This window comes from Vigna radiata, unplaced genomic scaffold, assembly GCF_000741045.1.
Source record: "Vigna radiata var. radiata cultivar VC1973A unplaced genomic scaffold, Vradiata_ver6 scaffold_399, whole genome shotgun sequence".
Classification (NCBI taxonomy): Eukaryota; Viridiplantae; Streptophyta; class Magnoliopsida; order Fabales; family Fabaceae; genus Vigna; species Vigna radiata.
The window spans coordinates 100,706-112,902 of NW_014542619.1; the positions used below are offsets into that span (position 1 = coordinate 100,706).

The 12,197-nt window shown below is 32.4% G+C and overlaps 1 protein-coding gene across 8 annotated transcripts; it reads left to right on the plus strand.

Annotated features, from left to right (window-relative positions):
• Nucleotides 1-6: 6 nt before the first annotated feature.
• LOC106780483 (zinc finger CCCH domain-containing protein 40) lies at nucleotides 7-10,522 on the plus strand. Of its 8 annotated transcripts, none has more exons than XM_014668771.2 (12): nucleotides 7-167; nucleotides 283-525; nucleotides 4,275-4,385; nucleotides 5,131-5,164; nucleotides 7,019-7,160; nucleotides 7,266-7,322; nucleotides 8,060-8,157; nucleotides 8,288-8,359; nucleotides 8,498-8,715; nucleotides 9,026-9,183; nucleotides 9,903-10,112; nucleotides 10,196-10,522. In XM_014668771.2, the coding sequence occupies exons 2-12, from the start codon at nucleotides 396-398 to the stop codon at nucleotides 10,232-10,234; spliced, it is 1,269 nt and encodes a 422-aa protein (XP_014524257.1). In that variant the 5' UTR covers nucleotides 7-167; nucleotides 283-395; the 3' UTR covers nucleotides 10,235-10,522. The 8 variants fall into 8 exon arrangements, 5 of the variants coding, with proteins under 5 accessions (XP_014524257.1, XP_022632707.1, XP_022632710.1 ...); XR_002666566.1 differs by lacking the exons at nucleotides 7-167; nucleotides 10,196-10,522 and adding exons at nucleotides 3,408-4,034; nucleotides 9,500-9,767 and having other exon boundaries at nucleotides 416-525; nucleotides 9,903-10,025; XR_002666564.1 differs by lacking the exons at nucleotides 7-167; nucleotides 10,196-10,522 and adding exons at nucleotides 3,408-4,034; nucleotides 9,519-9,767 and having other exon boundaries at nucleotides 416-525; nucleotides 9,903-10,025.
• The last annotated feature ends 1,675 nt before the right edge of the window (nucleotides 10,523-12,197 follow it).

The following is a 12,197-nucleotide window of genomic DNA, read 5'->3' on the forward strand; positions in this document are numbered from 1 at the left end:
CCCTAACAAGAGCCGTACATCTGAATTGAGAAAATAGGCTAGCGGAGGCAAGTAACAAAGTCAAGTCGTCGATGCAGAAAAACCATTTGTGGTGAAGCTTAAGGAACTGTTTTCAGTGTAAAAGTGCAACTTCTCGCGATTTTTTTCTCTCAATCTTCGTTTTGAAGGTAACTCTCACCAAATTGCACGGAACGAACCAGAACAAGTGCTTTTTAATTTTTAATTATCTTCTATTTTCTTTTCCATTTTTTTTACCTTATTATTCCGTTCTCGTTTTCTCAGCATCCAGCCGTTGGTGAAATGTTGGGGAATAAGGATTAGGGTTACGTCTTCTTCGCGCAGTTGAATCCAATTGAATATTATTTATCGAATCATTGCTGAAAACATAGTTGACGATGGTTGAGCGAAAGCAGTTCAAGACGAAGTTATGTGTTCTGTATCAGAGAGGTCGCTGCAATCGCCATAATTGCTCCTTTGCGCATGGGAGTGCCGAGCTTCGACGATTCCCTGGTGGCTCGTTTAGTGGTATAGTTTTCTAGTTTGCGTTGCTCATACATAGTGCAATTGTTTTATTATTATGTTATTGTAATTAGTTGATTAGTGGTATATTGTGAATTGAGGTAAATTGGACTGTAGATTATGTGTGTTGATGTTAGTTGAGGGATGTTTGATGAATATCGCGACATTTCCTGCATGGGGTTTCGAGTAACAGTTCGTCAGAGTCTGATGGGGAGTGTGATTTTGGAGAGAAATGAATGGAGGTTTTTTTTTTTAATTATTGGATTTAGAGAATTATATTTTGTACAAATAAACAAAATATTAGGAGTTCGGGCCCTAAACTATCATATTATTTCTTGCACTGTTAAAAGACTTATGAAATTAAAAATATTTATAAACAATGAAAGTTTTTGTTCCCTTTTGCTCTGCAATTTAACTTCGAAACACACCCTTAGACAAGTTCATGCCTGGTTATGTGTGGTAAGAAGAATTATGATTGAAGGAGGAAGTTTATTTGTGTTTGAAGGTGTTGAGATCTTTTATTTGAGTATAACTTTATGGACAAGGAAACTGCATAGAAAAGAAATAAGTGATGGACAAATCAGTGCATTTTAGTTAATTGTTTGATATCATGGAGCCTTTTAAAACTAAAGGCTTTTGGTCTCAGTATATGTGCTTGGAGCTTGAAAAATAAGTAAGTCTTAATGACAGGATGGATGACAATGCAATACAGAAATTTAGAGCATGTTCATGGTGCTTTTGTAATTATTATGTCCTTCATATTATAATCAGTTTCCTCATCGTTGGTCATCATTTTTTTGATACGTTAATGAAGTTTATAGTAGTTAATCCATTTATAAATAATCTCTTTTCCACTGTTTAATTAACCTATCCTGCCAAAGTGGTAATACTAAGTGTTCATATGTCATCTATCAATTTTATTCCATCCACACCCAAGACCTCCTTCCACTTGTGTGGCTCTTTCCACCACCATTTCTGCTTGCTAATGTAAGGCTCTGTATAACAATATCTGTAACTGCAAATTCACACCCAATACATCAAAGGGGCTTAGAAATTCTTATTCTGTGGATAAAAATGGGGGAAAATGTTGGAGATGCTTTTTGATATCAGTCCACCCTTGTTTTCTTGTAGGATTTTATTCTTGTTTATTTTTTGGAGTAGAGATTACAGTAGAATAATTTGTATTAGCATTGGAAAGATGGAGTGAGATGCATAGGAGTGATAATTACCTGTCTCTGGCTTTTTTGGCTGCTCTTTGTCGCAGTAATAATCCTTTTTGTTTCACTTTTTGTAGCATTATGAGGTAACATGTTCTTTTATCCTTTGGATGTTGCCTTTTCTCTCTAAATTAAATCATTTAAAGAATAGTTTCATTAGTTTAATATGCATCACCACTGTAATTCAGTGATTAGTTTGCACTTCAATTATTCACTGGAATTTGAAGTTTATCTGCTGTATTTGTTGAATGTCAGCAACTTCTAGTCTTGTTTTCCCTCCTTGGAATTTTCCTCTGATGGCCCCACCCTTGAGTGCAAGGCAGTGAATCAGAACATAGCATTTGATATTTATTTGCTAGATAATTTCATGTCCATCAAAGCTGTCTTCTTTCTTTTTTGTTATAATTTATTGTCTATATCTCATTTCATGCAATTTTATATCTTTACCCTTGAACCTGTTTTGAATATTTTCTTCACATGCCTCTATTAGCTAATTTCTTTTCTAAATTGCTGTTTTCAAAACAATGTTGTAGAATGAGAATTTGACACAAATTGGCCGAATTCACCGTGTTTCTTCTTCCAGTTATAGGTAACTTGTAGATGTGTCCTTGGATTATTTGTAGTCCACACTAATATTATGTCTTTCTTTGTTTTATATATAAGGGTCCTGCTAACCATTGTCCGGGCACTGGTTAAGAATAACTAATAAACATTGAATTTTACAAAAGTTCATAGTTAAATATGATATTAAATGAATTCTGACCTCAATAATCATTAATGCAGTTTTACTTTATTTAGAAGACAAATATCCATAAGTGTTATACAACTGTAATTGATAATTTATTTGATGCACAAAAAAAAAGTTAAAGCATAATCAAATAATAAAATAATTTTCTCTTTCTTTTTAACTGTTTGTCTTTCATTTTAATGTTCCAAAAATTAAAATATGATTAAAGGTAAAAAAAGCTTAAATTAGAGAAAGCAACAAACGAAAATAAAAAAAGTAAGCAACCCAATATATATGAATTTGAGACTTCATTGATTTTCTTTTCTTTGACTTCTTGAGAACCTTTTTGCAACACTCCTGTTAACTTAACAAAATCCTCTCTATTAAAGAAACAAACAATATTTGGTGTGCATCAAATAAATTATCAATTACAGCTGTGTAACACTTATGGATATTTTTGTCCTCTAAATAAAGTAAAACTGTATTAATGATTATTAAGGTTAAATTCATTTAATGCCATAGTTAACTATGCGTTTTTGTAAAATTCAATGTTTATTAATGATTTGTGTCCTTAGTGCTCGGTTTAGCATTCCCCTATATATAATTATTATCCATGTGAGGTGGAGCTGTTTATATTGGAGTCTGAAGTTCGTCCTATAATTGTGCTAACATGGTGAAATTGCATGGAAAATTTGATTAATTACAATAAACCGGTGAAAAAATATACTGAAAGAGAAATATGTGAGAAAATAAATTTGTAAATTATATAGGGATGAGTTGCCCGTGCCACTATCACAACATATCCTGAAAACTATACTTTTACACCCCCAGCTTGTTTTATTGACACTCTGTTATTCCATTTGTTCAGCTGAATGTCGTAATCTTCAAAATAGTCACTTATCTAATAGGACTGGTCCATATGTCCATTGATTCTATGTAAGCAGATACAGAAGATTAGATATGCAATAACAAATGGCATATGGGATTAATGTCAGATTAATTTATTCAATGGTAGGACGATCACATTATCTTGTTGAGACTATTGCATTTCCAGCAGTATTGGATATTTCATTTAGATGAGAGATCTTCAGAAGGCATTCTACTGATTGGTTTATCTTAAAGGCGATGCTGGTGTTGTTCATGAAATTGTAATTCCTTGGCAATGTTTTTTATGCTTCATTCCTTGAATCTATGGAACTACAGTGTTACCTCAGATCTTTCTTAGGCTTGCATGGATTGCCTACTAATATCATGTTTTGATCAGAAGCAAGTTCAGCAAATTTCCAATCATTTCATTAAAAATTCTACTGCCTGAGTGTATGGAGCTTATGCTATTCCTTTTGGCTGATACTTCTTGAAATATTATGGCTACATGGACACTGACAAAAGGGAATTATTAGTGGAGATGATGTCTGGAGAAATCGCGTCAGATATCTTGTTGATGGATTTTTATTTCTTAAGCATCTTGGATATATCCCTACCTTTGAGATTATATTTTATATCTTACTTCTCTCATCAAGTTGGGGATGTGAAATGTTCTTTATCCATTGCTACCTTGATTACACTTCAAGGTATATGCTACATGCGTGGGTTTACTATATCTGTCATAATATGAGGGTGCTAGTTTCTATCCACTTTATGCTCTTACGTGGGAGGCACTATTACTATACATTATTATGTTTCTCTTGTTATTCCTGTTAATGGTAAGCTTGGTTTCATTTTCATATTTATTGCGTTCTGTTTGTATCTTCTGGAATGTTTTCTGTTTCTTTTGTTAGTTTGCAATAATGGAGGTTTGTTTTTTATTTCAGGTAGGAGAGACTATTTAGGCAATGACTTAAGGGATAAACTTGAAAGAAGGCATTTATCTCCTCGAAGGTACTCACCACCTCAAGATGCAAGAGGCCGCCAGAGCATCCGTGGTCAGACACAACTTTATAGTTCTTCTTGCTCCTTAATTTTAGTGTCATTTCTTAATTGGTTGTACCTTAGAGGTTCATCTTTTCTGTCAACTAAATATTTATTTTTATTTCCTCACTGGTAATTTTATGCCTTATGTTCTTAGGCTGATGTCTTCATTCTTCAAACCTTAAATGGTAGGTAAAATTTAAAGAAACTAAGAATTAAAGACTAAAGAGTTTTCCTGTTATTGATTTTCTGAATCTCTCAATAGAGTTTGGGTATTTATATATAGAGATTACAAGCATTTAGGGTAACAGCAACTAACAGAATTGGCAGTTATGATAACAGAAATTACAGCTGGCATAACTAACCACAGCTGGTTGAGGCTAATCTATTTCTTACAACACAAACTCAAAAGCACAATCACATATACTCTACTAGTGTCTGATGTTACCATTTTCCATATTTTCATAGATCTTCAACCGTGAGACTTGCTTTGAAAATCATTCTCTTTTTGTATTTCCAATTTTCTACAAGCTATGAAAACTGTTCATTACTTCACTATGAATTGAACATCTGTTTAACTGGACATAAATATGAGTATGCATTTTGTATTGTAAATGTTATTTTATTTCTTCATGCTCAAGATTACCTTTTTATGTTGGTTGATACACACATGCACCAAAGAGAAATGTGCACATGCTTCTTTACCCAATGATCTTGTGTCTGTTCTATTCCTAATGTTCCATGTATTAAATATTGCAGAATACAGTCCTCCAAGGTCTTTGGAGAACAAAAGGTAAATCAACCATGAATCATTATGGATACTTTCGTATACATCTTTTAATTTTTTTGTGGGAACTAATGGTCTATTACTGTTCTTCTTCCATGTATATATGTTAAAATTAAAATACGCTATATTTAAGGGATAGAAATGTGAGAATTGTAATTTCATTTATAGAGAAAGAATTAACATTGATTAGAAGGCAACCTTTGAAAAGGGTAGGGGAATGGAGAAAGGTGCGGGTGTCTTGATGCCTCTTGAATAATAGATAAGAGATTACCCAGTTCAAGGAAACATGCATAGCATATGTGTTAGAAAAGTAGCCCCTATATCTCAAGCCAAGAGGGGGGTGAATTGGATTTCAAAAGCTTTTTAAATCTTTAAAGAATCTTGAATCTTGAAATCACTAATCAAAGGTGTTTGAATCAATCAAGATGAAAGAAAGACTAAAACACACAAAGATTTATACTGGTTCAATTCTTCACAAGCCTACATCCAATCTTTTCTCAACAACCTTAGTTGGAGGGTAATCTACCAATTCAAGATTTGAGTTTAAGAAAACAATGATACCCCCAATTGCAATCCTCACCACACTCAAATCTGAATACAACAAATACAAGAGAGGATTCACTCACTCTCAATCAACACGAGATGATACACTCAATCTCTAACATGGCCTACCCAGCACAGGTATCAAATCACACCAAATGAATAAGAACCTGATTTGATTACACTCCAATAGTGCAAAAATATCAGAACAAATGAGCTCGAATGAGTCTTGTTGGATTTCTTGATTCTTTGATCACCAATATAGCTTCAAAACCTCCAAGAACTCTTCTTGAGAAAACCTGTACTCAAAACTCAGAGAGAATGTCAGTATTTGCCAATTAAAATGTTAAAGAGTTAGGTCTCTAATATGATTTATATAGAAAATCAGATCCTATCGCAGTTTAATCGATTAGATTAATATCATAATCGATTATGCTTTTGCTTTTGTTTTAATTGATTATGTCACTTACATAATCGATTATATTGACAGTTATGCTTAATACTACTTCTTTCAACTAACCTAACAGATTAGGTTACAAGCATAATGGATTAGACCTTTGTTTCTGTTTTAATCGATAATGCCACTTATGTAATCATTAAAATGACACTATGCTTTGTTTCACTTCCATTTGCCTTTTCTACTAGATTAGATTATCTGTATAACAGATAATGCCTATCTTTCTGTTTTAATCGATTATGCAATTTATGTAATCGATTATAATAGACAATTTTGCCTTGTTCTGGTTTCTTTTAATGAATTAGATTACTTATGTAATCGATTAATACTACCAAAAATATAGATTCTTGATATGTTTAGGCCTATTTCAATCATCCTCTCATGATTGATGCATTTAACACAAACATAGTTAATGATTTAAACATTTGTTTACCAATTATGTTGTGCGAGAATGATTTGAACATTTTCTATTCATTATTAACCATTCATCATCAAAAACCAATATGTGTGGAGTCTAATGCTCCTCCTATCAACAATATGTATTTTCTGTGCCATGAAATTTACTATGTATTTATTTGAGATCTGATGAATATGAAATTTCCATTCTTTTGTTGGAATGGAAACTTTTGTAGTAGTCACATGCTGTGTGCATGACAGCCTAATTGTTCAAAGGTGTTTTTGGAATTAGAGTTATAGGGTTTCCCAAGTTTGACATTTGATATTTGAGAGCTTGTTGAGAGAATTTCATATTTTGACTGTGGAATATGCCTTTCTTGGAGCATATGTTATTTCATTTTTTCTTGGAGCATATGCCTTTATTCATGTTTTTAGTCTAAAATAAATATCATTAATTACTGTTGCAGTGACAGAAGACATAGGAGAAAACAGGGTATTACTGGTCAAAGTGATACTTCTGGAAATTTGAAAGCCTCAGATAGAGTTCAAGATCAAGCTAAAGAAAGAAAAATGCTTTCCTCTGGTTCTAGGAATACACTTGAGGAGCAGGTTTGAAAACTCTCTTTAATCCTTCTGTAGCAAAAAATATGTGGAAGATTCCCTAGTTTGTTATGGAAAATTGCATGTGTTTTTATATTTTTGTAACTTTTGCAGCTGAAGAAAGTAGATTCAGGTATCAGTGCTCTACAGAACCGAAAATTCCAGCTAGAGGTTAGTTTTATCTCTTATAGTTGCATTTTGTCACATCATCCTCGTGGTTCTCTTGGTTATCTAGTGTTTTAACACCTAGATTTTTAATAAGTGTTCTTGGTCTTCCAAATCATTCACGTTTGGGGTTCTACTGAAACTTATTCCTTGATTTGGTTGCATAATGATGCTTCCTCTCTTTTTAAGGAATTGATTGGGTTTAAGTTATTAATATGTTGAGTTGTTTACTCTACTATCACAAGCCATTGCAGCTTGTCATTTCTTGTCCTATCATTTGTTAACTAATGATTTTAAGAGTGGCTTTTGATATATCCTCTATCAATCACTCTGTTTAGTATGTTATTAAGCATTTACTTTTGTTTTTCTCTTGATTCCTGTAGTGTAAATTTATGTACAGACTGTGAATAGGTTTTGAAATGATTATTGAAACAAGTCTTCTAAGTATTGTAGCAGTTGTCCTGCTTCTATCTTCAGAACTATACAATATATATGAAATATGATTTGTCTGACAAATCTTTGTTTTTAGGTTTGATTGTGGTACTGATATTGAAATGTTGTTTCATATGATGTCCTGGGAATACTGATGAAGTCAACCTTCCAGTTAGCTTCCCTAAATTTAATTTGAAAAAAAAAAAAAAGTTTCTTGAGCTAATGCTAATTATCCTGTTGGCGTTGCAGTTGAATTTAAACCAAGCCTTTTTTATTTGTTAACTGTTATGTACAAATTCTTATTTTTGAAGGTCTACCTTGATGAGAGTATTCAAGAAGTGGATAGCCTTAATTCTAGAATTCAGGAGCTTGAAGCTCAATTATGCGAAGAGGATGAGGAGTGCAAAAGGTGCTGGAATGTTTCAATATCCATATGTTGATAGTTTTTGTTAACTGTTGCACCTCTCCGTTAATTTGGCATTTATTGATAACATGATGTTGCCTTTCCTGGCATTTCTCTGTTCTCTCTGAAACCTCAGAATTACTTCAAGAATAAGGAAGTTTGTTAGAGTTCACAATCATATGTCACAGTTACAAGATGAACTGAAGAGGCAAGTTTCTTTTTTACAATTTACTTTGCTTTGTAGACTTCTAGTACGCATCAATGTCTTTTAATGTTTCATTTTCTTTGTGTCTTTGTCTAGCTGCATACCATTGTATTCATGTTTGTTTCACCATTTTATTCATAGATCTCAAGTCCGACTTCAACGGTTTGGAGATCAGCTTGTCTCAGATATTTCTAAAATTGGTGCGAATGAAGAAGATTTAAGCATTGATATTGTCAGCAATGGTGAAAATACTGGTCTTCTTCCAATTGCCAAACATAATGTGGAGCATAATGATGCATCATCCCACAGAAAAAGGCTGCATATTGAACGAGATGCTTTGGAAGATTTAAAACAAGGTAGTAGTAGTAGTAGTAGTTATGGAAAATGTAGTGATTTGGTTTTGTTTAACTCTTCCTGAATTCCAGAAATATTATATTTGCTAAACGAAACACTAGGAGGTTAAAAATAAAAACTGCAAGCTGCCAATGACATTCTTATAATTCATTTGGAGTCAAGGGACATCTGCTGTCAATACTTGTGATTTCATTGTTGTGTTTTGCTCTGCATCCCGCCAATCATTTTCATTATTTTTTATTTTAATCTGTTCACGAGTTGGTTATTGTATTAGCGTTTTGTTATTTATGCTACTTTCTTGTAATGGACATGCAGATAGATCAAAAGAGGGTCATTCGGTTGAGACAGGTAGAACCAAGAAGCGATCTCGGTGGAATACATCAGATCAATTGAATGATGAGTCTCTCAGGGGCCCAGAAAATGGAACTGAAGTTATTAGAGCTCTAGATCCTGAAGGCAGGCACAAGAGAGGAGTAAGGAATTCTTCTAACAGCCTTTTTTCATATAACATAAGCATTCAATTAATCACGTGTCCTCATAGTCATAGGAATTAGAACGATCTAGGTAACATGGATAATAAGCTGGTATATTGAGCTTGGATATGGAAATAAGAAAGTGTGGAATGCTCATCTTTATTTAGCCTCAACGCCATAAATTGCTTCGAATAGGTGTTATGCCAGTATCATGGGTAGGCATATGTCCGAGTTATCTGTTATGGGGTCAACCGACATAGTACTATGACATTATACTTAATTATTTTGGCATTTAGTGGATATAATGTAACTGTAGGTAGTTATGACTTATTAAGGGAGCACGTGGAGAGAGAGTGTTCTTATCAAGCAGGGACGTGCCAAAAAAGTGAGGCAAAAGAGGGGAGACACCTGAGCACGGGCTTGTTTTCGAGTCGTCATATCTTCCTTAAATAGCAATCGAGGGAATAAAGATCATAACGAATATTGAATGCACTGGCTAGTATTTCTGAGATCATTCCTGAAGCTGTAACTGGAACAAATTCCATTCTTGTTCTGTCTCTACGTTCACACTTAAAAAAGTACAGGTTGTTTTAGTGTGTTGCATTCTTCATGGTTTTGTCCTCTGTGGTCCCTTTTTTTGTTCCATTCATACATCAAACAGCTTATCAAGCATTTTGAAAAATATTTTTGAAGTTGACTATTTCCTATTTTTCGCTAAGAATATGCAGTTGAAGCAACCTAGGATTGAAGTGCCATCAACTAGCATGGCAGCTCATGTGGCTGACGAGGACGTTGATATTGAACTTTACAACGGAAATGATATCAATGAAACTGCAAATACAGAAAATGAGAATGGAGTGGCATACAAGGTGAAGGCTGCACCACTTATACTTCCCCCAGCTTTGATACCTCGTAGCAATTATTCACAGGTTAGTTCTTCTTGGGTGCCAATTTTACATCCTTAAAGCACTTCTAAGAAACATTTGTAAAAGTACTCCGATTTCATGTGCAGTACGAGGGTAACGACGAGAATGTTGATGTGGATGGCTGATGAATATAGGCAGCAGGGTCACGTGTGGTTTAGTCTAATCAGTATTGGCAGTTTCTAACTTTTGGTGGCTCGAACAGTAGAATTTGAAAATAGTGGATAGGATGCAATATTGGAAACAAGAAACGAAAGATTTGTGTATCTACTTGATTATCTATTTTCTGTTGGACTTCTTGATGTGGTTATAAATGTAATTCTTTGTTATCTATGATATGTTTTGGTCTTCCAGATCTAATCATTGAATTTAAAGTACCGTACCTATCACATGCAAGTTCTGCATCTTTTTGGTTCTTCATATCCAAGACTATTGAGAATTTAAAATGATGAAATTCATGAGAAGAGCCCGTTTCATTTAGAATGGGTTTGGGAAGTTTCTCCATCAACTTCGTTGACTATGACCCAGTTCCTTCCTGACATGATTTGTAATTCAGGTGATCCCAATATTTGTTTAATTATTATTATTATTATTATTATTATTATTATTATTATTATTATTATTATTATTATTATTATTATTTTTGATTTTTGCGAAAAACTTTTAGGCACAGGGGGTGATGGTACCCTTGCCCAAAGTGGGAAAATTCTAAACTTCCAAAGTAAATGCTTGGGGATTATGGGAAATACGCTTATTTCCATATAATATATAAGGTCAAATATAATTTTAGGATAATTATATAGAATGGATGCGTAAAATAATTTATTTATTTTTATGGTAAATTTACAAGAAAAGGTCAAGTTATTTGTAGTTTCGATATCGAAATTAATCATCTTTAAATTGTTACTCTTTTAAGATTTCGTATTTTTTGTATTTCTCTTATTTCTTATCTTTACCATTTTCTTATATACAATAGAAGTAATGATAGGTAATAAGTTTATTTTATTTTATAATTAGTTTTGGATATTATATATTATTTTATTTATTTTAATTATTACACTGTTTAATTTTTTTATTATACTTTAATTTATTGATAGAAGATAGTTTATATATATATATATATATATATATATATATATATATATATATATATATATATATATATATATATATATATATATTGGTTAACCACGGTATCAATTAACACAATCACAAGGTGATACCGATTTAAAAATAGGTTATTCTATTTTTTTAAAATTTTATAAAAAATGTTTTGATATATAATATATTTGTATCAATAATATATAACTTATTTTTTTTAAATACCATATAAGTAAATTTATTTCGACATTCTGTATTTTATCATTTATTTTAAAATTTAATTTTACTAAACTAGTCTACAAGCCCTAAGCTTATAACTAGACTTTCAACTGTTTTCTACTTTTATTTTAGTTTAAATTCTTTTATGTAATTAATATTTTATCTTGGGTATTGCGTAAATAATTTATTTTTATTTTAATATGGTTAGTTATGCTTTAAATATAACAAATTATTATTATTATTTTATAATAATTATTATGACAATATTTATTAACTTTACTATTGTTATATCGTACTCATTTTTTTTACCATGTTTATGGTCATTATTATTTTCATTGTAAGGTCTTGTAAAATTAAAGCCAAAGGTGTGTACACGTGGCAGCCAAACATTGGGTAGAATTCTAAAAATTTTTATAAAAACACTTCATTCTAAGTTTTAGCCCATTCCTCCACCGTCCAGATAAACACACCTCTTCTTCTTTTTCTTCCCTTCATTCCTCTACCTTCCATCTACCATAACTCAGATTCTAACCGTTAGTTTCTCAAATTGAAGCTACCTAAGCATTCAAGACTCCAAGAGCTACGTTTCTATCGATCGATTTTCCGTTTCATCCAACCGGTAAGAAAGCCCTCTTTCCTCCTTTGCCCTAGGGTTTCAAGCATGAGATTCTTATTTCATGCAACCCATTTCGTTTCCTTCCACAATCTAACTTCAACTTAATGCTAAAATTCGTTCTCCATCATCAATTGATGATTTTAGGTGATTCTCAC

Bases quoted from the DNA above. Each gene is read 5' to 3' on its own strand.
- LOC106780483 (XM_022776986.1), top strand. From the start codon at position 3,836: ATGGACACTGACAAAAGGGAATTATTAGTGGAGATGATGTCTGGAGAA. The intron at 7,161-7,265 runs GTTTGAAAACTC...TAACTTTTGCAG, and splicing joins GGAATACACTTGAGGAGCAG to CTGAAGAAAGTAGATTCAGG. The intron at 10,113-10,195 runs GTTAGTTCTTCT...TTTCATGTGCAG, and splicing joins CTCGTAGCAATTATTCACAG to TACGAGGGTAACGACGAGAA.